The 26,186-nt window shown below is 48.9% G+C and overlaps 1 protein-coding gene across 8 annotated transcripts; it reads left to right on the plus strand.

The window, feature by feature from the left end:
- On the plus strand, positions 1-24,238 carry TNIP2 (TNFAIP3 interacting protein 2). Of its 8 annotated transcripts, none has more exons than XM_072803990.1 (7): positions 172-303; positions 14,446-14,648; positions 18,595-18,882; positions 20,437-20,526; positions 20,955-21,221; positions 21,385-21,504; positions 23,492-24,238. In XM_072803990.1, the coding sequence occupies exons 2-7, from the start codon at positions 14,595-14,597 to the stop codon at positions 23,753-23,755; spliced, it is 1,083 nt and encodes a 360-aa protein (XP_072660091.1). In that variant the 5' UTR covers positions 172-303; positions 14,446-14,594; the 3' UTR covers positions 23,756-24,238. The 8 variants fall into 8 exon arrangements, with proteins under 8 accessions (XP_072660085.1, XP_072660125.1, XP_072660091.1 ...); XM_072804002.1 differs by lacking the exon at positions 172-303 and adding an exon at positions 395-587; XM_072803987.1 differs by lacking the exon at positions 172-303 and adding an exon at positions 12,873-13,834.
- The last annotated feature ends 1,948 nt before the right edge of the window (positions 24,239-26,186 follow it).

Here is a 26,186-nt window from a genome sequence, read left to right on the forward strand (position 1 = left end):
TCCAGGCCCACGGCCATGGCCTCAGGGGGCGCCGGGTCTGGGGGGCAGGAGGGGGCGGCGCGCGCGGCGGCGGCGGCGGCGGCGCTCTGCGGCCTGTACCACGAGGCCGGGCAGCGACTGCGGCGCCTGCAGGACCAGCTGGCCGCCCGGGATGCCCTCATAGAGCGCCTCCGCGCCCGCCTGGCCGCGCTCGAGGGGGACGCGGCGCCCTCGCTCGTGGACGCGCTGCTGGAGCAGGTGGCGCGCTTCCGGGAGCAGCTCCGGCAGCGGGAGGGCGGCGCCGGCGAGGCGGCGCTGCGCCAGGTGCGGCCGCGGCGGGCGAGCGCGCTTCCGGGGCGAGCGGCGGGGACTGACGGGGCGAGCCCCGGGGAGGCTCTGAGAGGTCTGCAGCGGTGCCCCGGGCTCGAGAGCGAGGGCGGCGGGCCGGCCCGGAGGGCTGTCGGGGCCGCCGCGCAGCTCCCCGGGCGCTCCCGCGTCAGCCTGTCGGTTCTGAGGACGCACGCGGACGCCTTCCCCTTAAAGCTGAGGCTGCCAGTCGTTTCCCAGCAAAACTAGGTTTATTCGGGAGGAGCAGAGAATTGCAGTAGGTGAGGCCGCCGAGCGAGGAGGGGCGGCTCCTTGGACAGAAGCCCGCCGTCCTGGGCGCTGCCGTCCCGCTGCCCCTGTCGGGTGTGCGACGGGGAGGAGCGGGAGGGGGACAGCTCCTCCTGCCCGTCGGGACTCCGCTCTAGCGTGCTTCTGACGGGTGTGAGGGTTGTGCGTCCTTGGTGGCGCTTCGGGGTCTAAGGTTTGGGGGCGGTGTTGCCAGCCCTCAGGTGAGGGTGCACCCCGGTGTTGCGTCTGTGCGTTTGTGCCCATTCTGGGTTCGAGGGATTTGTGTCCCATTGGACCTGAGGGTGGTTGTGTATGAGGGGTGTTTGTGCCGGTTGGCTCTGAGGGTTGTGTGTGTGTGTTATGTTCTGAGGGGTGTGCTCCAGGTTGTGTCAAGGACTGTGTGCCCATTTATATTTGAAGGTTGTGTCAGGCTTACCTGTTGTGTGACTCTGCGGGTTCTGAGGGGTGTATATGAAGCGCTGTTGGGCATTAGGGTTGTACGTCTTTTGGTTTTGAGGTGTGTAAGCCCCCGTCGGGTTTTGAGGAGTTAGTGTATGCTTGGTTTGGTCTGAGGGTTGTGTGTTCCTGTTGATTCTGAGGGTATGTGAGTGTGTTAGATTCTGAGGAGTGTATCCTGTGTTGGGTCAGAGGGGCGTGCTCATGTTAAGGGTTGTGAGTCCTTGTTGGTCTGAAGGTGTGTGTTCCCGTGTTGGGTCGAGGCGTATGATACTCACATTGGGATCTGAGGGCTAGGGGGTATGTGTCTGGATTTTGTGGGAGGGGTGTTTGTGTATGTTAGGCTCTGAGGTGTGAGCTCCTCTGTTGGGTCTGAGGGGTGCGTGTTTGTGTTGATTCTGAGGGGTGTGCTCCCATATTAGGTCTGAGGGTTGGGTTCCGTTTGGTTATTTATTTATTTATTTATTTTTTAAAGAACTTATTTATTCATGAGAGACACACAGAGACAGAGGCAGAGACACAGGCAGAGGGAGAAGCAGGCTCCATGCAGGGAGCCCAACATGGAACTCGATCCCGGAACCCTGGGATCATGCCCTCAGCGGAAGGCAGACGCTAACCCGTTGAGCCACCCAGGTGTCCCTCCATTTGGTTTTATTTATTTATTTATTTATTTTTTATTTATTTATGATAGTCACAGAGAGAGAAAGAGAGAGAGGCAGAGACATAGGCAGAGGGAGAAGCAGGCTCCATGCACCGGAAGCCCAATGTGGGATTCGATCCCGGGTCTCCAGGATCGCGCCCTGGGCCAAAGGCAGGCGCCAAACCGCTGCGCCACCCAGGGATCCCTCCATTTGGTTTTAAAGGGCTGTCTGTCCTTGCTGCTGCTGCTGCTGCTGCTGCTGCTTCTTCTTCTTCTTCTTCTTTTTCTTCTTCTTTTTTTGTGCTTGTTGTTTCTGACATGTCTCTATGTTGCATATGAAGGATGTGTATTTGTGTTGATTCTGAGAAGTGTGCTCTCGTCCTGGGTTTTGAGGGGTGTGTGCATGTGTCAGGTTTTGAAGGATGTGCTTCCTGGCTGGCTGAGAGTGTCGTGTGTCTGTGTTGGTTCTGAGGAGTGTGTGTGCCTCTTGGGTTCTGTGGGGCATGTGTACCTGTGTCAGGTCTAAGGGTTATGTGCCCATGTTGGTTCTTCAGGTTTGTGTCTGAGTTGACTTGAGAGATAATGTGCCTGCCTAGGTTCTAAGGGGTTGTGTTTATGTTGGGTTCCGAAGGAGATGTGTACCTCAGTGGCTTCTCAGTGGTGTGTGTGTCCATTTTAGGTCTGAGGTGTTTGTGTCAGTTCTGAGGTCTGTGCATGCATGTTGGCTTCAGAGTGTTATACTCCCATGTTTGTTGTGAGGGGTGTGTACGCCCATGTTGGGTCAGAGAGTACCACGATGTCTGTTTTGGTTCTGAGTAGTGTGTCTGTGGTGGCATCAAGGAGTTTGCACCCATGTGGGTTTGTGAGGTGTGTTTGCCTGTGTTGGCTACTGAGGAGTTTGTGTGCCTGTCTGGGTCAGAGGCTTGTGTGTTTATGTTGGTTCTGAGGGATGTATATTCCTGCGCTGTGCCTGTGTTGGGTCCGGTGGTTGTATATCCATGTTTTTTCTAAGGGTTGTGTATGCCAGTATTGTGTTCTGAGGGTTGTGTGTCCATGTTGGTTTCTGAGAAGTGTTCTGTCTGTGTTGAGTCTGGGGTGTGTATGTTGAATGTTGGTTATGAAAGCTGTGCTCCTATATTGGATGAGGGTTGTGTACCGCTGTTGATTTTGAGGTGTGTTTGTGCCCCTGTGTTGGGTCTCAGGTGTGTGCATCCTCGTTTTGGGTTCTGAGATGTGTGTTTGCCTATGTAGGGTTTGAGGTGTGTGTGCCTGTGTCGTGTCTGAGGGGTGTATGCACTCATGTTGGATTTTGAGGAATTGTTGTGCCCAAGTTGTGTATTGAGGGGTGTGAGTAGATGTTCATTTGGAAGAGGGTGTGTGCTCCGTGTTGAGTTCTGAGAGGTCTGTATGCCTGTGTTGGGTCTGAAGTTTGTGTGTCCATGTTGGTTCTGAGGGTGTTTTTCTGTTTGTGTTGGGACGAGGGGTGAGTTATTGGTTATGAAGTTTTGTGTATTAGGTTTTGAGGAGGAGCTCCCATGTTGGTTCAGAGGAAAGTTTGTGTGCCTGTGGTGGATTCTGGGAGGTATGTGTGCTCGTTTGGGTTCTAAAATGTCATTCTTAGTAGGTGTAAGGGATGTGGGTCCTTGTTAGTTGTTAGGGGTGTTTGTGTTAGGTCTGAGGGGTATCTGCTTGTGTGGAATTCTGACGGGTGTGTATTTGGGCTCTAAGAAGTCTGCCCCCTCATTGGGTGTGAGGGTTGTGACTGTATTGTGTTCTTAGTGGATTGTGCATGCATGTAGAAGGTTCTGTGCATGTGTGTGTTCAATTCTGTGTTGTGTGTGTAGACATTGGGTTCTGAGGTTTTTGTGTATGTGTAGTACACAAGCATAGGCTCCTGGTGTGTATGTGTTCATGCTGGGTTCTGGGCCATGTGAACCCCGGTTATGTTTTGGGGCAACATTCAACCTCAGTCGTAAATGAGTCTTTCAGTAGTAACTGTCCTCCTCTGCTGGGAGTGATGACGGGGCTGCGGTGCCTGTGAGTGTTGGATAACAGACTTAAATCTCACTTTCTCTCCTCTTCATCCCTGCTGTTGGTGTTATGTTTGTCTTTGTGAAGTACCATAGACGCCCAGTCTAGGAGCAAGAGTAGCAGTGTTTGTCCTAAGAGCAATTGGGAAGTGCTGCTGCACACCTTTGGGTGGACTCTAGTGCCGCATTTGGGCCATAGCTATTATCTGGGTTGTCCCAGGAAAGAAACTAGGTCTGCAAAAGGAGTAGCTACAAAAGACAATTTTCATTTCTAGGCTTGGCCCTACAGCCACGCTTTAGAGTGAAAAAGAGACTTGCACACATACCCTCCTTTTTTTTTTTTTTTTTACTATAAAAGTAATTTTGAATATCTGAAAAACAGCAGAAAGAATAAAGAATAAAATAACAGCCACTATAAATCCCACAGTGTGGGGTTAACCAGTGTTAATTTATTGGCATACATCCTCCCTGTTTTTCCTTTACACACAGGGTATGTACATACTGGGCTTGCTTGAGATCATGTTGTCTGTACATCTTCATGTCACGTTGCAAGTATTTTCTCATCTGCATCATTTTAGTTGCTTCTAGAAGCTAGATGTCTACCTCACTGAAGTGCTCTCCCTCTTCTGGGGAAGGTGGTTCATAACTCATCAGCTCAGAAGGAAAATTTATTTATTTTTATTTTTTTAAAAAGATTTTATTTATTCATGAGAGACAGAGAGAGGCAGAGATACAGGGAGAGGGATAAACAGGCTCCATTCAAGGAGCCTGATGTGGGACTCGATCCTGGGACCCCAGGATCACGCCCTGAGCCAAAGGCAGGTGCTCAACCACTGAGCCACCCAGGTGTCCCAGAAGGAAAATTCAGAAGTTGCTTGGTCGTGGGCACCAGAGATGAGTGCAGAGCAGGGACCAGAGTGCATCATACCCACCACCAGCTTACACACACCTGCAAGTAGCAGGACTCTACTTGGAGTGTGGAGGCTGTTGGTGGTCAGCCCTGGCATCCTGAGGCCCCACAGCCTCTAACCAGGACCCAGACAAGTGGATCTATAGTCCTAGATCTATGTGGTCCTCTACCCCTGACATATAGGTTTCGTTTTAGGATTTTTAATTATTTAAGAAGCATTTTTAACAATCTGGTATCTTACGTGATTAAATGTTTGTGGCTCACTCCTCCACCTGTCTGGGTCTGTCACAGAACCTGTGGAGGAATGGAGAGATTTCACACTGTGCAAAGTGAAAACAATGAGAAGAATTGATCAATAGATTGGTCTCATCAGTGGCCAAGTCAGCCAGCACATTAGGAGCAGGGACTCTGGGTTGGTAGAGACTGAGGGTCCCAGAGAGGATGCGGAGGCTGTGTCCTCAGGTGTGCAGGGACTGCCCGGTGACCTGTGCATCTGTGGCTGAGCACAGAGAGCACGTGATGGGGCCAGATCAATCTTGAGGATTCTGGTTCTCTACCACCACAGGAAGACCCAAGACCTTCCCTTGTTTGTAACACGAGGCCCATGTGGGTAACTTTACAAAGCCCTTCCAATTAAGACTTTGGGATAATGGTATTAATTCACTCTGTAGCCCATAACTGCTCAACACCACCTCATTACTAGCCGGGTGCTGGCCTCATGGGTCCTGCCTGGTGCTGCCAACCAGCTTCCTCTCCCTTCTGGCCTGCCTTTCCCTGTTCTGCCGTGCTTTCTCTGGAGTGGAGCAGCATTCATCCTTTACAGTGGGCTGTGTTAGCTGTGTCGTTGGTTGGTTTTTAACCATCTGTCTATCTCCATACCTTTTTTGCTCTTGTAAACCTGAAACTCTATGCTCTTTAAACTGTAACTCCCCATCTTCCTGCCCTCACAGCCACCACGCTTAGCAAATATGCTTTCTGTCCCTGTGACTTGACTCCTCTAGGGACCTCATAGAAGTGGAATCCTACAGTATTTATCTTTTTGCGACTGACTTATTTCACTCAGCATGATGTTCTGCAGGTTTATCTGTGTTGTATCGTGTGCCAGAATTTCCTGCTTTTTAAGGCTGAATAATATTCCATTGTACATATATATCGCATTTTGCTTATTCACTCATCTGTTGATAGACATGGGGTTGCTTTCATGTTTCAGCTATTATGAATAACACTGCTGCTCTGGATATGTGTGTACCAACATATCTTTGAGACCCTGCTTTCAGTTCTTTTGGGTATGTGCCAAGTGGAATTGGTAGATCATAGGGTAATTCTGCATCATTTTTTGAGGAACCACTATGCTGTTTTTCCACAGTGGCTGCACCATTTTGGATTTCCACCAGCATTGCACAGGGATGCATTTTCTCCATGTTCCCACCAACATTAGTTATTTTCCATGTTTTCTTTTCTTTTCTTTTCTTTTCTTTTTTTTTTTTTTTTTTTTTTACAGTTGCCATCCTGATGGGTATGTGGTGATTTAATACAAAATGATTGTAGTTTTGATTTGCAGTTTTCTAATGATCAGTGATGTTGAGCATCATTTCATGTGCTTATCAGCAATTTGTGTATCTTCTTAGGAAATATCAAGTCCTGGGATCCCTGGGTGGCGCAGCAGTTTAGCGCCTGCCTTTGGCCCAGGGCGCGATCCTGGAGACCCGGGATCGAATCTCACGTCGGGCTCCCTGTATGGAGCCTGCTTCTCCCTCTGCCTGTGTCTCTGCCTCTCTCTTTCTCTCTCTCTCTCTGTGACTATCATAAATAAGTAAAATCTTAAAAAAAAAAAAAGGAAATATCAAGTCCTTTGCCCATTTTTGAATTGGTTATATTGTTGTTGTGGAGTTTTAAGAATACTCTACAGGCATACCTCATTTTATTGTGCTGCTCGGCTCTTAGTCTTTTTATAAATTGAAAGTTTGTGACAGGGCACCTGCCTGGCTCAGTAGGTGGAGCATGCGACTCTTGATTTCAGAGTTGTGGGCCCTGCATTCAGTGTAGAGATTATTAAAAAAGGAAAAAAAGAGAAAGAAAGAATGAATGAAAGAAAGTAAGTTTGTAACAACCTTGCATCAAGTAAATCTACTGGCCTCATTTTTCTAACAGCATTTGCTCACTTCATGTCTCTGTGTCATAGTTTGGTAATTCTCATATTTCAAAGTTTTTCATTATTATTATTATTATTATTATTGTTTGTTATATGATGTGTGTTCAGTGATCTTTGATGTTACTATTGTACTTGTTTTAGGGTACCATGAAGTGTGCCCATAAAAGACAGCACACTTAATATGTGTGTGTTCTTTTTTTTTTTTTTTATGTGTGTGTTCTGACTGTTCCACTGACCAGCCATTCCCCCATCTATCTTTCCCTCTCTTCCCTCATCCCTGAGACCCAATGATATGGAAATTAGGCCAATTAATAACCCTGTAATGGCCTTTAAGTGCTCAAGTGAAAGGAAGAGTCACACATACCTCACTTGAAATCAAAAGCTAGAAATGATTAAGCTTAGTGAGGAGGGGATGTCTAAAGCTGAGAGATGCCGAAACATAGGCCTCTTGTGTCAAATGGCCAAGTTGCAAATGCCAAGGAAAAGTTCTTGAAGGAAATTAAGAGCGCTACTCCTGCCAACACATGAATGATAAGAAAAGCAAAATGGCCTAATTGCTGACAGGAAGGAAATTTTAGTGGTCTGGATAGAAGATTGAACCAGCCCCAGTGTTCCCTTAAGCCAAAGCCTAATCCAGAGCAAGACCCTGACTCTCTTCAGTTCCACGAAGGCTGAGGGAGATGAGGAAGCTGCAGAAGAAAAGTCTGAAGCTAGCAGAGGTGGGTTCCTGAGGTTTAAGGAAAGAAGTGCCAGGTGAAGCAGCAAGTGCTGATGGAGAAGCTGCAGCGAGTCCTGCAGAAGATCCAGCTAGGATCATTCGTGAAGGTGGTTCCTGACAATAGATTCTCAGTGTAGACATAACAGCCTTATTTGGGGGAGAAGTTGGCATCTAGTAGCACTTCCTAGCTAGAGAGGAGTCCTCAGGGCCAGGTTGCAAAGGCTCAAGGGACAGGCTGACTCCCTTGTTAGGGGCTAATGCAGCTGGTGACTTTAAGTTGAAGCCAGTGCTCACTTACTATCCTGAAGATTCTTAGGGCTCTTAAGAATTGGGCTCCCTCTCCTCGGCCTGTGCTCTACAAATGGAATAACACAGGCTGGACCACAGCATATGTGTTTCCGACATGGTTTACCAAATATCCTAAACCCACTGTTGAGACCTACTGCTCAGAAAAAAAAAAAAAAAAAAAGATTCTTTTCGAAATACTAACTGCTCATTGACATTGTACCTGGTCACCCAAGAGCTCTGATGATGTACAGAGAGATTAGTGTTGTTTTCACACCTGTTAACACCATACTGCAGCCCACAGAGCAAGGAGTCATCTTGGGGAACACATTTCACAAGGCTCTAGATGCCCTAGATGGTGATTCCTCTGCTAGATCTGGGCAGAGTACATTGAGAATCTTCTGGAAAGATTCACCATTCTAGATGCCACTAAGAAAATATTCCCATGGATCAATATCAATACTAACAGGAGTTTGGAAGAAGTGGGTTCCAGTGCTCAGGGAGGAAGCCACTGCAGATTTGTTGGAAACAGCAGGAGAACTAGAAGTGGAGCCCCGAGGGGTGACGGAAATGCTGCCATCTCAGGAGAACACTTGAACGGATGAGGAAGTGCTTCTTATGGAGGAGCAAGGAAGGTGTCTTTTTGAGATGGAGTCTACTCCTGATGATGAGGCTGTGAGGATTGTTGAAATGACAAGGATCGAGAATATTGCATAAACTTGGTTGACAAAGTGGCCGGATTTGAGAGGACTGACTCCAAATTTGAGAGAAGTTCTACTGTGGGTAATATGCTGTCAAACAATGTCACATGCTACAGAGAAATTCTTTTGTTTCCTATGCCCTAGTGTCATACCTAAGAAATTACTGCCAAATTCAATATTGTGAAGCTTTTGCCATGTTTCCTATAAGAGTTTTGTAGTTTTAAGTCTTACATTTAAGTGTTTGACCCATTTTGAGTTAATTGTTTTATATGGTGTTTAATAAAGAGTCCATCTTTATTCTTCTGCATGTGGATGTCCCATTTTCCTAGCACCGTTTGTTGAAAAAATTATCCTTCTCCTGTTAGATGGTCTTAGAGCCCTTGTCAACAACCATTTGACCTATATACAAGGGTTTATTCCTGGGCTCACTCTTCCATTCCCTTTGTGTAAATGTCTGTTTTTATGCCAGTATCGCACTGTTTTGGTTACTGTAGCTTTGTAATCAGTTTTGAATTCAGGTAGTACAAGTCTTGCTTTGTTCCTTTTTTCTTCTTTTAAGATTGTTTTGGGCATTTGGGGTGCCTTGAGATTCTATATTCTATATAGGATGAGTTTTTCTATTTCTGCAAAAAGCAAATCATCTGGATTTTGATAGGAATTGCATTGAATCTATAGATCACTTTGGGTAATGTTAAACCTAAAAATAAACTGTGTTATTTTACCAGCAAAAATGGGTTTATTCCGGATAGTAGAGATTTACAGTTCATGCAAACTACAGCAAAACCATAGGCAAGTGCAGACAATAAACAAGAGGAATGCTTTTTTATAGAAGAAAGAGGGAGCTGAGAAGGCTGTTGTAAACAGTCCATTGCAGCAAACTGGGAGCCAGGGATAACCTTAGTTATGAGCATCACCTTTTCACGGTCTTTAAGAAACTGATGAAGCTTGCTAAAGTTTCCTTTTAGGAGGTTCCCAAGGGATTTGTAGAAGTATTCTGGGTTATAATACTTCCTCATTATTGTGCATCAATGAGGAGCAATTGTTACATTAAGTGTTAAAAAACAGTATACTTTAAATCTGATTCTGATGCTTTCTAGCTATGTTACTTTGGGGAAGTCACTTAATATTCTGATTTTCTCATCAGTAAAACTAAAATAACAAGACCTAGATCATAGGAATATTTGTGTATTTATTCATTCATGCATTAGGTATTTGTTGAATGCCTACTCTACGCCAGATGTTTTGATAGGTCCTGGAAGTGCAGAAAGGATCAAGAAAGGCAGATTCCTACCTTTTATGAAGATTATATACTGGGTGCTTGAATGGCTTGTCACTTTAGTGTCTGCCTTCAGCTCAGGCATGATCTTGGGGTCCTGGAATAGAGCCCCATGAGCCCCCTGTTGAGCAAGGAGCCTGCCTACTTCTCCCTTTACCTCTGCTACTCCCCCACCCCCAACCCCTGGTCATGTGCTCTCTCTTTCAAATAAAGAAAGAAAGAAAATCTTTTTTTTTAATACTTTATTTGAGAGAGAGAGTGAGCAAGAGCAGGGGGAAGGGGTAGGGGGAGAAGCAGACCCCGTGCTGAACAAGGAGGAGCCCAGCTCGATCCCAGGACCCCTGGACCATGACCTGAGTCAAAGGCAGATGCCCAACCATCTGAGCCACCCAGGCATCCAAATAAAATCTTTAAAAAAAAGAAGCTAATATACTAGTTGAGAAAATAGAGATTGTAGAAATAATCAATTGCCTTTGTGGAAAATGTATAAAACGGTTATATAGTACATTATGAGTTTTGTGTTGTGAGGAACATGTGATTTAACATATATGAAAACCTAGCATAATCCTTTGCACCTAGTTGGTACTCAGAAGATGTGAATATCACCTACCATTGCTACTTAAGTGTTTATTTATTGAGCATCTTCTTTTTTTTTAAGATTTTATTTATTTATTCATGATAGACACAGAGAGAGAGAGAGGCAGAGACACAGGCAGAGGGAGGAGTAGGCTCCATACAGGGAGTCTGACGTGGGACTCGATCCTGTGACTCCAGGATCACGCCCTGGGTGGAAGGCAGGCGCTCAAACCGCTGAGCCACACAGGCTGCCCTATTGAGCATCTTCTGTATGGAATGGAGTGTGTATGTGCAGGCATCGTGGGTTATGTTTTTCCATTTCTCCTAATACTGAGTCTAGTATATTAATTTCACAAGCATGTATAGTGTCAGGGTTGTTGTACCGGGCTTTGGAGCAGTGTTAATCCAGTAGAATTAGAGTGAAGAGTATAGAGAATAACATAGGAAGTGGCTGTAAAGTTAAATTGGGGGCATTGTGACTACCTTCATTACCTTATAAAATGTCAACTACATATTCTTTTAAGCACTACCCTAGGGGAATGCAAAGATTATCAAGGTCCAGTTCTTGCCCTTCAAATTGTGGAATCACACATGGACATAAATGATTACTTTTTTTCCTTCCTTATCAATTTGGATGCTTTTTATTTCTTTTTCTTGCCTGATTGCTATTGCTAGGATTTCCAGTACTATGTTGAATAAAAGTGGTGAGAGTAGACATCTTTAACTTGTTCTGGATCTTAGAGGAAAATCTCTGTTTTCACTTGAATATGACATTAGAGTGGGTTTTTCATATATGGCCTTTACTATGTTGAGGTGTGTTCTCTTTAAACCTATTTTGTTGAGAGTTTTTATTATGAATGGAATTTTGTACTTTGTCAGATGCTCTTTCTGCATCTATCAATATGATCATATGGTTTTTATTCTTTCTCTTGTTAATATGTATCACATTGATTGATTTGTGAATATTAAACCACCCTTAGATCCCTGGGGTAAATCCTACTTGATCAGGGTAAAAGATTTTTTTAAAAAAATTATTGTTGGATTTAGTTTACTAAAGTTTGTTAAGAAAAAAAAGTTTGTTAAGGATTTTTGCATGTATGTTCATCAGAGACATTTATCTATAGTTTTCCTTTTTTTTTTGTAGTGTCTTTATCTAGTTTTGGTATCTGGGGCATGCTAGCCTCATAGAATGAATTTAGAAGCTTTTCTTCCTCTTCTGTTCTTTGGAATAGTTTGAGATGGAGAGGTACTAAGTCTTTTTAAATTTTATTTATGGGGATCCCTGGGTGGTTCAGCGGTTTGGCGCCTGCCTTTGGCCCAGGGCGCGATCCTGGAGTCCCGGGATCGAGTCCTGCGTCGGGCTACCGGCATGGAGCCTGCTTCTCCCTCTGCCTGTGTCTCTGCCCCCCCCATCACAAATAAATAAATAAATCTTTAAAAAATAAATAAATTTTATTTATTATTGAGAGAGAGAGAGAAAGAAAGAAATTTTTTTTTAAGATTTTATTTATTTATTCATAGAAACAGAGAGAGAAAGAGAGGGGCAGAGGCAGAAGCAGGCTCCATGCAGGGAGCCCGACACGGGACTCAATCCAGGGTCCCCAGGATCACACCCCAGGCTGCAGGCGGCTCTAAACCACTGCGCCACCAGGGCTGCCCGAAAGAAAGAATCTTAAGTAGGTACAGTACAGAGTCTGATACAGGGCTTGATCTCACAACCCTGAGATCCTGACCTGAGCTGAAATCAAGAGTCAGACGCTTAACTGACTGAATCACCCTAGTGTTCCCTAACTCTTCTTTAAATGTTTAGTAGAATTCACCTGTGAAGCCATCTGATCCTGGACTTTTGTTTGTTGGGAGTTTTTTTTTTTTTTTTTTAAAGATTTCATTTATTCATGAGAGAGAGAGAGGCAGAGAAATAGAGGGAGAAGCAGTCTCCCTGTGGGGAGCCTGATGTGGGACTTGATCCCAGGACCCTGGGATCATGTTCCTCTTTTGGTTTCTTTTTAGGTTTTAAAAGTCTCTTTAGGGACACCTGGGTGGCTCAGTGGTTGAGCATCTGCCTTCAGCTCAGGGCATGATCCTGGAGTCCCGGGATCGAGTCCTGCATCAGGCTCCCTGCATGGAGCCTGCTTCTCCTTCTGCCTGTGTCTCTGCCTCTCTCTCATGAATAAATAAATTAAATCTTTTATTAAAAAGTCTCTTTATTCATATTTCCGTTTTGTTTATATAGTGCTTTCTTAACTTTTTCCACATCTTTTCATTTTCTGAGCATTTTTAAGATGGTTGTTTTATTTATTTTTATTTTTTTTATTTTTTTTATTTTTTTTATTTTTTTAAAGATTTTATTTATTTATTCATGATAGTCACAGAGAGAGAGAGAGAGGCAGAGACACAGGCAGAGGGAGAAGCAGGCTCCATGCACCGGGAGCCCGATGTGGGATTCGATCCCGGGTCTCCAGGATCGCGCCCTGGGCCAAAGGCAGGCGCCAAACCGCTGCGCCACCCAGGGATCCCTAAGATGGTTGTTTTAAAGTCTTTGTCCTGACGGCCTGCCATCAGGTCTTTTATTTATTTTTATTTTTTTAAAGATTTAAAAAATTTATTTATTCATAGAGACACAGAGAGAGAGAGAGAGAGGCAGAGACACAGGCAGAGGGAGAAGCAGGCTCCATATAGGAAGCCTGACGTGGGACTGGATCCCGGGTCTCCAGGGTCATGCCCTGGGCTGAAGGCAGCGCTTAACTGCTGAGCCACCTGGGCTGCCCCATCAGGTCTTTTAAAGGGATAATTCTGTTTAACTTTTTTCCTTTATTTATTTAAGTAATTAATTTTTTTATTTTAACTTTTTTCCTTTAAATAGGCCATATTTTCTTGTCTTTGGATGCCTTGTGATTTTTTTGTTAAGAATTGGACATTTGGATCTAATAATGTTTTATGTCTAGAAATCAGATTCTCCCCCTTCTTGAAGGTTTTATGTTTTTTCTTTGATTGTTATAGGCTGTCTCTGTGCCAAGGATCAACCTGAGGGATATCTCGAGGTTTGCTCAGGTCTCTTCTGAGCCTATGCCTCTTCCTGGTCAAATGTGGGCACTTTATAATTTCTTCTTTATATGCAGTTGCTTCTGAATGTCCTTGTCTTTATTTTGTGTGTGTGTGTGTGTGTATGTGCGTGTGTATTTTTATGTATGTCTGTATGTCAACAGGCCTGAATGTCCTTGTCCCTAGTGTCTGGTTCCTGAGGGTTGGAAAAGAGAAAAATGAAGTGGAGTGGGGGGAACGGGCTCCCTCCCTTTGAATGTCCAGGTTGCTTCAGCTGGAGAGGGTCTTTGCAACCATAGGGGAGCAAAGTGGCTTCCTTTCTCTGCGTCTGCACCTTTGTGATAGGAAGGGACAATCAATGATCAGAGCACAGATTTCCAGTGTTTGGAGGACAGTTTCTTTTTGGCCCATCCTGGCTCCTGCAAGATGTGTGCTAGTTGCTGCAGAAACACAGGTGGGTGGCTGGGTGTGGAGGATGGGCTGGGGTGAAAGGGGTTGAAAGTAAGCTCAGCCAAATGGCCAAGTCCTCCCCTGGAAGTTGCAATCCTTCGGTAGAATTCCGGTTTACAGAACAGTGACATCAGATGGATTCTGTCAGTGCGGCTGTTTTTCAGGTGGGAGATAGAGTCCTGGTGCTTCCTCTTCCACCGTCTTCCCAGAATCCTCCAAGCTGCATTAGCTTCTGTCCTTTGTTTGCCTTGCTCTTCCACCATGCTCTTCCAGAGGGGAGGAAACATGTTGCTCTCCTATCACTGCTTCCCAGGGTACATCTGTTTGGCACTTATGGTAAAGTCTCAGTTAACTGGCCTTTCCTAAAATTCCTGTGTTCTTGTTCTCTTATGGTCCTCTTAGGGTGGGTCACAGGGACAGCAGGGGCTGGGCTGCAAGCAGCACATGGGCGCCTATTACGGATGTGCAGGAAGGAGAGAGAGACGGGACTGCACTGGGTTGGGCATGTCCCTCTCGCCCCCAGTTCATTCCATCTGGAACCTATGAGTGGGATCTTTTTTGGAAATAGGGTCTTTACTAGATGCAAGACATTAAAATGATGTCATTCTGGATTAGGGTGGATTGATGGTTGGTGTCCTTATCAGAAGGCCTCATGAAGATGGAGGCAGAGATTGAAGTGCTGCATCTACAAGTCCAGGATTACTGGCAACCCCCAGAAGCTGGAAGAGACAGGAAGGATCTTTCCTTCTTGCCCTGGAGGAAGCATGGCCCTACTGATACCTGGATTTTGGACTTCTGGCTTCCAGAATTGTGAGAGAGTAAATTTCTGTTGTGGACTTTGTTAGGGCAGTCTGAACACACTAATACGGATGGGGATGAGGGCCGGGAGGCTGTGCCTTTTATTTTTAAGGTTGATCCACAGACTATAGAATTCTTCCTACTTTTGTATCTTGAGATGGAGCCATGAAATTGTGGGTTCCAGCAAAAGGCTCTAGTGGGAGACATTAGCCCATGTGCTGATTCCTGTGCAGTGTACGTATATAAAGCTGGGATTCTAGGACAGGCCTTGCTCTCTGACAGCGGTGGTCTGTGTTTTTCTGATTACATAAGGGCCCTTGGCCAGATTGGTCAGTACCTCTCTGTCCAACTTCAGAGCAAGCAGAGTGCCAAAAACCTGGGGCCCCTCATGCTGCTGGTGGGAGGATGCTTTTGGGGGCTGCCCTGCTGTGCATTGCACCACCCTCTAGTGGTTTTGCTTTTGTTTTTCTAGCTCTGGGAGGTTCCCAGCTATGAAGAAGAGTAGGGTAATATCCCCAGCAAGCCTCCAGGTGAACTAGGTTCTTTCTAAAGTGATGTTTGAAAGCTTTTTTAACGATTTTATTTAGGGGATCCCTGGGTGGCTCAGTGGTTTGGCGCCTGCCTTCGGCCCAGGGCGTGATGCTCAAGTCCCGGGATCGAGTCCCACGTCAGGCTCCCTGCATGGAGCCTGCTTCTCCCTCTGCCTCTCTCTCTCTCTCTCTCTCATAACTCATAAATAAATAAATAAATAATCTTAAAATAATAAAGATTTTATTTATTTGAGGCAGAGAGAAAGAAAGGGCTAGTATAAGTGGAGGCAGAGGTAGAGGGAGAAGCAGACTCCCAACTGAGCAGGGAGCCAAAGTAGGGCTCAATCCCAGGGCCCTGCCTGAGATCATGACCTAAATGGAAGGCAGACACTTGACTGAGCCCCCCAGGCGTCCCTGAAAGCTGGTTTTGAAGACAAAAGTAAGGCTGGTGAGTCCTTCAGAACTAACCTCACCCCTGCAGTCAGCCACATGTCTGTGGTTTTTCTGTGTCTGTATCGTGAGCAGGCTGAGAAGAGAGTCCGGATCCTGACCCTTTTCATGCCCAGTCCTACTCCTAGACAGTTATTGGGTATTCACATGGGACTGGGCCTGGTGCCCTGGGCCAGAGTGTGGAGATGGAGCATGCCCTTGGGAAGCTCCATGAGCCCCCTGAGCTGGGGTGCCCCACTGTTTGTACGGCTGCTTGTTTCTCCCACTGTCTCCATGACCAGGGAGGAAGGATGCTTAGAATTCAGGTCTCGCCTGAAGCCCTTCCACCTCCAGGAGGACATTGAGGCTGTGGTGGCCTCTTTACCCGTCACTCCAGTGGCTACCGATCCCATGAGCCTCGGTTGGCCTACTTGTAGAGTGGGAGAGACGGCAGAAGCTGGCTCGTAGGATGTGTAGAAACTGCATGGCTGGCACGGAGTGAGGGCAGAGCAAGCAGGAGCTGCTCCTGCTGTCACTGTGGTTGTTTGCTAATGATCCCCCGGAGACCAGCCTCTATGGGTATTGTTTATAGGACTCCCAACTGTAGTCCTATTACATATATTTGTAATGTGTTGTCTGTTTCACACATTGAGATGTATTTACCCTGAATAAACTTCAGTATTAGATACCAACAAGGATAGAGACATTTCTCCATCATGCTAATTTGAGTAACTTTGACATTTTAATGGAAATGGCATCTCAGGTCATACCTCTTTATGCACCATCTGTTCACTCTGCACACACTTCTGGGCCCAATGTGAGGGGAGCAGTCTAAGATCAAGGAGCATGGCAAAGATAGGTCACTGCCCTCAGGACCTCCTTCCACAGGGGCAAAAAAGCAAGACCAAAGCTGTCATGTAGGCAGAGGGAAACTGAGGCCAGGCCAGGGGGCCGACACATCAGAGGGCGAGGCTCCTGCAGTAAGTACTGTCCAGACAATAAGAACACAGAGAAGGCTCAGCTTGTGAGACCTGTTAAAAAGTGGTCAGTTTTTAAAGAAAAATTCCAGGCTAATAATGAGGCCTAGTTTTATGTTTCTAGGCTCAAGGCCACAGGAATGGTCTGAGTTTACCCTCAGATTTGGACTTTTCTTGTCTATTGATTTTTTTTTTTGTCTATTGAGTTTTATGTTAAGGAGGCCACATGGTTGGTTCTCAGCTATATGGACTCGGCCCCCAGGCCCCGCCCCTCCAAGTCCTGTGGCACCAGCCTTGAGCTGAAGGGCCCTCTCTTGGGAGGAGGTACCGATGCTGATGAGGCAGCTTTCAGGGAGGGGCCTCCTCCTCCTTCAGTCCAGAAAGGCTTGCTTGCACTCAAGGGTAACGTCAGAGAGTAGTCCTGAGGCGGACAAGTCAGAGGAATGGCCTTCACAAGCTGTGCAGCAGAGGTGCCCTGAATTGCAGACATCTGCGGGGGGATGAGGGAACATGGGTGTCAGACACGTTAGGCAACAATCTCGGTTTTGGGCTCCTCGCCAGGTGCACAGTGTGACACCGTGTCTGGCCATGTCCCCGAGTTCCACCACTTATTTCTTAATCCAGTCTTAAGATGGCCTGGCGTGTGACTCTGGGGCATGTCTCCTGTGGAGGTGTGTGCACCAGCCACATGTCTGTGTGTTGAAGGCTGCTCCACAGACCTAGAATGTGCTGTGTGCTTCTAGGCTGGGTGGGGAAAGAAAGGGGCAGGCAGAGGTAGTATGGGGGTTTGGAGGGTGGGTGTGGGGGAGGACAGCAGGGTGAAGAGCATGCCGATGCAGGCCCTATCTGTGTGTGAAGGCTGCTGTTTTGGATGCTTGTGCACATCCTGGAAAGATAAGTGCCCATGTGGTGATGAGCTGCCTCTGGAAAGTGGCACTCAGGGTGGAGGGTAGGTGGGAAAAGAGGGGTTTAGATTTTCACAGAATTCCCTGAATTTGTTATAATCATGCATGGTTTTTGTTTTTGTCTAACACATGTTAGAGAAGACTCATCCAGGGGCCCTCTGGTAACATGGCCCAGCCTCTCCTCCTGCTGAGGGTCCTGGCATCTGTCTCTCCTCATGCCCGTGGCCGGGACCCCCTGCTTGCCTGCATGTTCTCCTGGAAGCCTGGCCTCTCCTCTCCCGCCCTTTCCTCCCACCTGATGCTGCCTTCCCACTTGCAGGCTGCTTTCTTTGCCCTGCCCTCCTCCTCTCGCTGCAGGCATTGCAGGGCCCTGTGAACGGAAAAGCAAAAATTAAGGCCAGACAGAAAGCAGACTGTAATTTTAAGAACTTTTTTTTTAAGAGGTGACCGTGGTTGGGTGCATTCATTTCCTATTGCTGCTGTGACAAAGCATCATCAACAGGGCTTGGTTCACCAGCCTTGTAGTCTTCCGCACTCCCAGAGGCAGAGCCTGAGCTGAAGGTGTGGGCAGGGCTCTGGCTCTGTCTCTGCCTCTTCCAGCTTCCTGGCTCCCGCAGTCTGCAGCTCACCTCTCCATCTGTGGCCTCTGTCATCGCACTGCCTTGTGTCTGTCCACATTTCCTTCATCTTCTAAGCACGAGAGTCACTGGATCAGGGCCTCTTCCCATCCAGGATGGCTTCCTCTGAACCGGTTACATCTGCAGGGACCCTGTTTCTACATAAAGTCACATTCCAAGTGCCAGGGGACAGGACACACAGACTTCATGGGGCTCGCCCACTGTGGGTTCTAGCTTCCCTATAAAGAAGCATATGGATGTGCCACACTTTTACTGTTTGTTGATGTACTATCTAAAATTGTGCACTTACTTGTGAAAACAGAATTTTAGATTGAACTTTCAGAAAGACCATTTGAGGTTGAAAACTCCAGTTAATTACACTTCAGAAGCTGACCTCTGAATCATGACTGTCGTCTAGTGATGGCATGTCTATGCCAATTTTTCTTTTTGTGAACATTTTTCTGACCTTGCTTCTTTAAATAAATGTGCTTTAAAATCTTCCTCTTAGGAAATTGAGAGACTTTCTGAGCAACTAGAAGAAAAAGAGAAGGAGACACAGCAGCTGATGAGCCAGCCGGAGCATGAGCGAGAGAAGGAAGTCGCAATGCTGCGGAGGAGCGTGGCGGAGAAGGAACGTGCCCGGGCTGCCAGTGACATTCTGTGCCGCTCCTTGGCTGATGAGACCCATCAGCTGAGGAGGACTCTGGCTGCCACCGCCCACATGTGCCAGCATCTGGCCAAGTGTCTGGATGAACAACAGCGTGCTCAGGGGGACCTGAGGAGGAAGAGTCCTGAGGTAGGCCCTGTACATGTGTGTGTAGATGGTGGTGAAGGCCTCTGCAGGGAGACACTGCTTGGGGGCTGCAGAATCCCTCAGCAGCCACGGGAATCGGGGCGCCCAGAGCCCACTTCTTCTCAGTATTGAGACCCAGCTGTTGTGGCAAAGCCCACCTATCCAGGGGTTTCTTCTAGAATGATGGAACATGTAGTATGTATGTGATAGGAAAGCAAGGCAGCCTGTCTCACCAGCCCCTCCCTCCTGGACGCTGCGTGCACTGTGGCCTCATCAGCCTCACTGAGCTGAGGACAAGAGGGCAGAGCCAGTGCAGGCCTGGTCTGAGCAAGTGTAAGTGCTTGAGCATCAGCCAGATCAGCAGACTGCACATCAGGGAAGGCAGCCCCTCTTCGTGCCTCATGCACAGGAGCCAGGCCCTAGCCTGCCACAAAGGGCAGTGGGTGCCAACCTTCTGTAGATCCACATGTCTGAGTGGAGCAGCACTGGCTGTGCCCTGGTCCTCCTGCATAGCTGGCTGGGGGTGTGCAAAGCAGGGTCCTTTCTAGGTGGCTCTCTGGGGCTGCCACCACGTTCATGTGGAAACACACTCTGTGATGTTCTAGAGGGGATAGGCTGCCCAGCTCCTTAGCAGCATCTTCACTGAGAGCCTGTGTGGGGAGAACCTTCGTTTGAGAACCACCCATCCCCATTGGGGGGATTCCATGAAAAGGGAACCTCAGAAAGAACACTCGTGTATTTCAGAAGCCAAAAGACAAGTGCTGTCTGGGAGGAAGCGGGCACGCTCATTCGACTCTGAGTCACTGTGTCATTTCCTTGTGGGGACCTGGAAGTAGCTACACAGGATGGTTGGCCTGGGGCTGCAGTGAGGCCAGTGCAGCCCCTAAACCAGTGTAACTTCCCACCCTGGGACTCTGCTGAGTCACCCGGGGCTTCCCGTCCTGCTTGGTGAGAACATGCACTTCCTCTATCATTCATGGGGAATTCTCAAAAGCAATGTCACCAGCATATAGCCCCTTGTTCTGTTAAATGCACTGAATTTCTCGGATTCAGATGGACTTCTCCAGACTTTTTGCTTAGGTCTGCCCACCACTGTCAGAGTTGGTTAGGGATTGGCTTTTGGTGTGAACGTGGTGTGGGTCGAATTGCTGCATGTGGAACCCCTGAGGTCGACCCTGACTCTGCAGAGGTGATGGTGTGGTGTGCTTGGAGGAGTGAGCCTGGTTCCTGGCCAGGCCTGCGCCAGGTGGCCTGAGGCCAGCATGTCCTCTGTTCCATCGTGGGACAAAGTGCCTGTGCTCCGACTCCTGTGATGATGGAGAATCTGAGGCCATGGGAGACCGTACACCAGGCTGTCCAGTTGGTGGTGGGGTCTGGGCGAGGCCTGAGCAAGCCCCCCAACCCCCACCCCACCTTCCCACATCTCTGCTCTACTCCTCTCCCAAATGCACACCTGCACCATCTGTGGCCTCCGTCTCCAGGTCCAGCTTCCTCCCCTCTTGATGTGTGTGTCATGTTCAGCAACACGGCGTCTTCCCCTGTCCCTTCCTTCTGCAGCCAGAGTGCACAGGTGGTGCTGCCTCTGTCCAGGCCGTTATTGAGAAGTTACGGGAAGAAAACCGCCTGTTAAGACAGAAGCTGATTCATGTGAGTGTCTGTCCTGTTTCACTCATCCCACCCTTGGTGGTGCTCAGGGCTGGTGTCTCCCTTGGGCTACCTGGGCTGACACAGTCCCCAGAGACCTGACCTTTTTGTCTAAAGGTGCAGAGAACATGCTGTCACTCTGTCCCCCCCACCAGTTAACTTGTAGGTCAAGAAAGGAGGTGCAAACATTTCTATCAAATGCAGCTTTTAAGGCAGGAGCATTTACTGAGTCCATGTCTGTTTAAGACAGTTGCTTGTGGACGTCAGCACCGTGCCTTGGTGCGTCTGGTGGTCACAGAGTCCCTTCTGAACATCTGAGCAAAGTGAGGCAACATCTGTTTACAGAAAGAACTCATTAGCTAATTGTTGCTAACAGAGCTTCCTGGTCTGTCTCGGCCGCCTTGGACAGCTCTGTGGCTCTGTCCCCTCAGGTGGAAGACCTCAATGCCAAGTGGCAGCGCTATGATGCCAGCAGGGACGAGTACGTGAGGGGGCTCCACGTTCAGCTTCAGGGGCTGCAGGCCCCCCCAGAGCCCGAGAAGACCTCCTGCCCTGAGCTGATGAGGAAGGAGATTTCCAGGCTCAACAGGCAGCTGGAGGAGAGGATACGCGCCTGTGCAGATGGGCGGCGGGAGCTGGCGGCCGTTAGGGGGGCCCGTGATGCGGCACTGGAGCGGGTGCAGATGCTGGAGCAGCAGGTAGCCGCTCGGGGCTCCAGGTGGCCATAGCGGGGCGTCTGCCTGCAGGGGGCACAGGCGGTCAGTCGCGTGGCAAGTGGCAGCAGGGGTGGGTGGGGACTTTCTCCTTCCTGGGCTGAAATGGTTCAGCACCATAACTGTGGAGCGTCTGGCCTCCTTTCAGATTCTCGCGTACAAGGATGATTTTACCTCAGAAAGGGCAGACCGGGAACGGGCCCAGGGCAGGATTCAGGAGCTCGAGGAACAGGTGGCTTCCTTGCGGCAACAGGCGTCCTGGACACAGGTAGGGCCCGAAGGCTTTTCTCCTCATTTAGGCTCAGCGTTTCTCTCACTTTTCTTTCCATGAATTTTGAGTGCTAGCCTGAGACACTTGTCATGGCCCCAGACTCTACTTCCCCGTGTGGGCCCGAGCCGTCCTGCCAGGTGTTGGGACGTGGTGGTGGAGGACCTCCATTGCACTGTGTGGAAGGCTGGCATGGTGGTGTGGTGGCAGAGGTAGTTGTGTCTATGGGGCCTGTCCTGCCCTCTGTGTTGCTGTGAGGTGGGGACCCTGGTTAGCCCATTCCACAGATGTGGATGCTGAGGCCCCAGGTGTCCAGTGATGTCCCCCAGCTCATGGCGCGGGGGCCTCGTGCATGGAGTTGGGCCTTGTGGGCCAGTGGGCCCTCCACCCCACTTAGACAGGCCTGGCAGGCATCAGAATTGACAGTCTCTCACTGTGGGACGCATGGCACCCACCGCCTCTTCCCCTTGGCGTCCAGACCTGCTCAGTGCTCTGCGGAAACCCCAGGAAAGCTTGGTTTCTTCAGCCCCTCTGCCAGTACCCAACATACCTCTGGCCCCAGAGTGAACCCTGGGCCCCTCAAAGAACTTCCATCTGGACACAGACTGGGGCACCTCTGGGGATCGAGGCAGCTGGTGGAGCAGGGATGCTGAGCGGACCTTGGAGCTGCCCCTTCTGGTTGGCTTGTGGGCAGTGTTAGTTGTCCACACTGCCCTGTGTTATGGCTGCTGGGGTTCATTGGTGGATTCTGCTTCCCTGCGGCAGGAAGGTACAGGGAGCCATGGAGGACGTGCTTTCACGCTCTTGGACCAGTCCATAGCAGTGTGCCTACACAAAGGCAGCTGTTTCTACTTGTGGGTGAAGTGGGTGGGGACCGTGGCTGATGTCTGTGTCCCCTCCACATCTGCAGGCCCCCAGAGAGAGGCAGGAGGGCCTCACCAGCCCCAGCAGCCTTCTTGGCCGCCATCAGAAATTCCTGCTTCTCCTAAGGCCCTAGGACTGTGGAGTTTGGTTGAGGGATGCACACTGGAGGACCCTCAACCCAAGCATTAGGATTTTTCTGCACTGGGACTATGGCTCACTGCCCACACCTTCACTCCTGCCCTGGGTCACCCAGGGACTGAGCAACAGCACATGCTCCCCAGTGCCCAAGGGGCCATGGAGGCCACTTAGTGCACACGGCCTGGTCCCCTGGAGCACCCTCCAGCTGGGTGAGGGTGGTCTTCCTGTGACTTGGCTTTGCCTGTGGGGTTTCTGGCTGGAAGCATGTTGCTCTTGAGTTGAAAGGTCACTAATGCTGTGGTCCTTGGCAGCCTCCCAACAACTCAGGGCTGATAGGAGTGACCAGAACTGGCTCCAGGTCTGGTGGGGACCGGCTGTGTGCACTAAGTGGCCTCCGTGGCCCCTCGAGCACTGGGGAGCATGTGCTGTTGCTCAGCCCCTGGGTGACCTGGAGCAGGAGTGAGGGTGCAGGCAGTGAGCCTTAGCCCCACAGTGGAAAATCCTAATTCAGATGTGAAGTCGAAGCAGCAGAGCCAGCTGGAACGAAGTTCCTGAATGAGAGTGACGAGCACTGCAGGCCACTGTCTGAGGCACTCCTGTCTTTGGGGGCTCCAAGTACTCAGTATCCCGGGCCCTGCAGAGAAGGTGTGGTGGGTGGCTGGGATACGGCTTGCCCAGCTTCCCACTGTAAGCTCTGCCACTCCCTCTCCACTGAGGTATCGGGGGCTGGTGTCCAGGGCCGATGGGCCACTCAGGCCTTCTGCCCCAGAGGTGTGGGTCCCTTCACGAGAGTGCGCAGGAGTGTCCATGTGGTCGCTCTGGTTCTTCATGGAGCACGGCCATATTTGGGCTCTGGGTTACTCCAGGAAGCAGGGTGAGGGGTACACACCCCACTCAGAAGAAATATCTCAAATGCTAGAACTCAATATGTGATTTTCTGGTCTCCTATGCAGCCCATGTAACTGGACCCTTGGCTTTTTCCCAGGACCGCCGGGAACCAGGCTCCTGCCGGATTCATACAGGGAACAGAACCCCCAAGTACTTAGAGACTGATGCTCTGGAGCTCGTGGCACCTAGTGGCCGGAGGACTGGGACTGGATCTCAGGGGCTGGACTTGCCCACCGAGGGCAGGTGTCCTGGAACAACCCGGAGAGGGCAGGGGGACCTTCAGTGCCCTCACTGTCTGCAGTGCTTCGGCGATGAGCAAGGCGAGGAGCTCTTCAGGCATGTGGCTGAGTGCTGCCAGTGAGCCCTGTGGCCGGGGCTGCTGTGCCGGGGCACCTCCCGCGGGGGTTAGAGATCCCTCGATATCGGGGCCCAGACCAGGTCAGAGGGAACCTCTAGGGGGGCATGTGCTCCTGGGAAGGAGTGTGGCCCTCCAGCTGGGCCAAGACCAAGGCAGGGCACAGTCAGACCAGGCCCTCCAGGCCCACATGATGGCCCCGCATAGCCTGCCGGTGGGTGTGCTCTGGCTTGCCGGGAAAAGCTGGCTGCCTGCGGGGACCACACGTGGGGGCCTCAGGGTGAAGGCCTGCCTTGTTCTGGTGACTAAGGACCAGGAGGTTTGCGGAGCTGAGCACATTGGCCATACCTCTCACCTGGGGCTGGTCTCTGCCACCACAGAGCCATGTGTCTGCACTGAACTGCACTGCAATGCCTTTGCCACATATCTGCAAGTCCAGAGACATTTCACAATCACTTATTTTCATAATAAATGCACTTGCTCTGGTGACTGCTCTAGAATGCATTCTGGGGGTCGGGGTGCAGGGACCAACGTATTCCAGTGGGGTGGGCATCAAACCAGCCGGTAAGGAGAAACACTCCTGTATGTCTGCCGCCTGTCAGAGACCACTTGACCTGGCGCCAGCCCAGCTTCACCTTTGGATAAATCTTTAAATCTTGATTTAAGCCCCAGCCCAGGGTGTGGAGTCATGGGCTGGGAATGAGGTGAGAGGAAGCAGGTACCTGCTAAGAGCACATCGGAGTCACAAAGCAAGACATGAGTGTGGAGGGTCAGGAGACAGGAATGAGGTAGCGGGAGGGGAGACTGAGGCACTGTGCTGTGTGTGTGCCAGGTTTACTTCTAGCAATTCCAGAACCTAAGTGTTATGATCAACCTCAACACAGAAAAGGGAGATGAGACACAGCAGGGTGAAATCACTTGCCCAAGGTCACACAAGAGCTGAATAACAAAGCTGGGATTTGAACTCCTGTCCTCCCAGGAGCTCACCCTTCCATCTGGCTAAGTCCTCAAGTCAGAGTCCAGGCATCACTTCCTCTGGGACTCCCTGTGCACCCCTCTCCCCAAGAGCCCAGCTGGGAAAGATCTGGCCTGTGTGGCACAGGGTGGCTAGGCTGTAGCAGAAAAGCCTCAGTCTTCCTGAACTGAGGAAGTGTAAGTTTGTGGACACTGGAATGCAGGAAAGAGGATGGGGATATGCCAGAGAAGGGAGCCACACAAGGGGGACCCTCAGATCCTTGGCTGACCCCAAATTGTGTGTGCTTCGAGCAAGACCCTAAGGATTCTGGGGTGAGAACAGCAGATGGAAAACAGAGAAGGAACTGAGCAGACATTTCAGTGAACGAATATTATGGGGTGATAGCTTTGAATTTAGGGCTCAGTAAACACTTCAGGTTTTCCTTTGAAACTCTGGGAGGGCCAGGCCTTGGGAGTAAAGTTGACACAGTGGGACAAAACAGAAATAGCCCTTGCTCCAAAAAGGCATTAGAGTTCAGGTAATCAACCAGTAAATCACCTATCCATTGTAATGAAAACCAATTTTCTCCAGAGACGGGCAGCAGAATCTCAAGCCTTATGCTGTACGAGTCACGAGTGCAATATGCAATAGAAAAGACTAGAAGGGCACCTGGCCGGATCAGTTGGTGGAGCATACAAGCTCTTGATCTTGGGGTTGTGAGTTTGAGCTTGAAAATAAATTTTAAGAAAAATCAAGGCAGCAGGAATGTATTTTCAGACAGTTACAAGGTAATGAAGTTTATATCCCAACAGACAGCCCTACAAGAAATAAGAAATCTGTACTACATACGGAAGTGATTCTGGATAAAAGACAAACAAAAGACAAAAGACAAAAAGGAATGAAGATCATGGGGGTAGGTAGCTGTGGATTACTGACTGCTTCAACAGTGATGTTTGAGGGCTTTAAAACATGCACACACGTGACCACAAGAGCTTTCCATGTCAGGGAAGGCATATTTCAGGAACTTACACAGAAGTTTTTGCATTGATTTACAGCGGGGTGTAATGCAGTCAGGAAGCATATTATAATCTTTAGAGTAACCAAGAAAATAGTAATACAAATCTTTAAAGAGTGAACATAAGAGAGAAATGTATTTATTAATCCAAAGCAAGATGAGTTAGGAGAGCTAAAGGAATAAGGAAGGGAGGAGAGAAAACAGATGGCGAGGTGGCAGACTTAAACCCGACTCTATCAATCATCCACTCAAAAATATGGATCCAACAGTGACAAAGACCATGGTTGTCACGCTGGATGAAAATCATAGTCTCACCTATATGCTTACTAGCAGAGACCTACTTTCAATATAAGAACAGAATGAAAAGGACAGGAAAAGACACACCATGTTAGCACTAACCACGAGAATGAGAGTGTATGTAGCCATTCTCATTTTTAAAAAAGATTTTATATTATTTATTCATGAGA

This window comes from Canis lupus, chromosome 2, assembly GCF_048164855.1.
Source record: "Canis lupus baileyi chromosome 2, mCanLup2.hap1, whole genome shotgun sequence".
NCBI classification, from domain to species: domain Eukaryota; kingdom Metazoa; phylum Chordata; class Mammalia; order Carnivora; family Canidae; genus Canis; species Canis lupus.

Excerpts from the sequence above, each read along its gene's own strand:
- TNIP2 (XM_072803984.1), top strand. The coding sequence starts at position 16 with ATGGCCTCAGGGGGCGCCGGGTCTGGGGGGCAGGAGGGGGCGGCGCGC. Across the intron at positions 18,883-20,436 it reads TGAGGAGGAAGAGTCCTGAG|CCAGAGTGCACAGGTGGTGC; the intron begins GTAGGCCCTGTA and ends TTCCTTCTGCAG. Across the intron at positions 21,222-21,384 it reads TGCAGATGCTGGAGCAGCAG|ATTCTCGCGTACAAGGATGA; the intron begins GTAGCCGCTCGG and ends GCCTCCTTTCAG.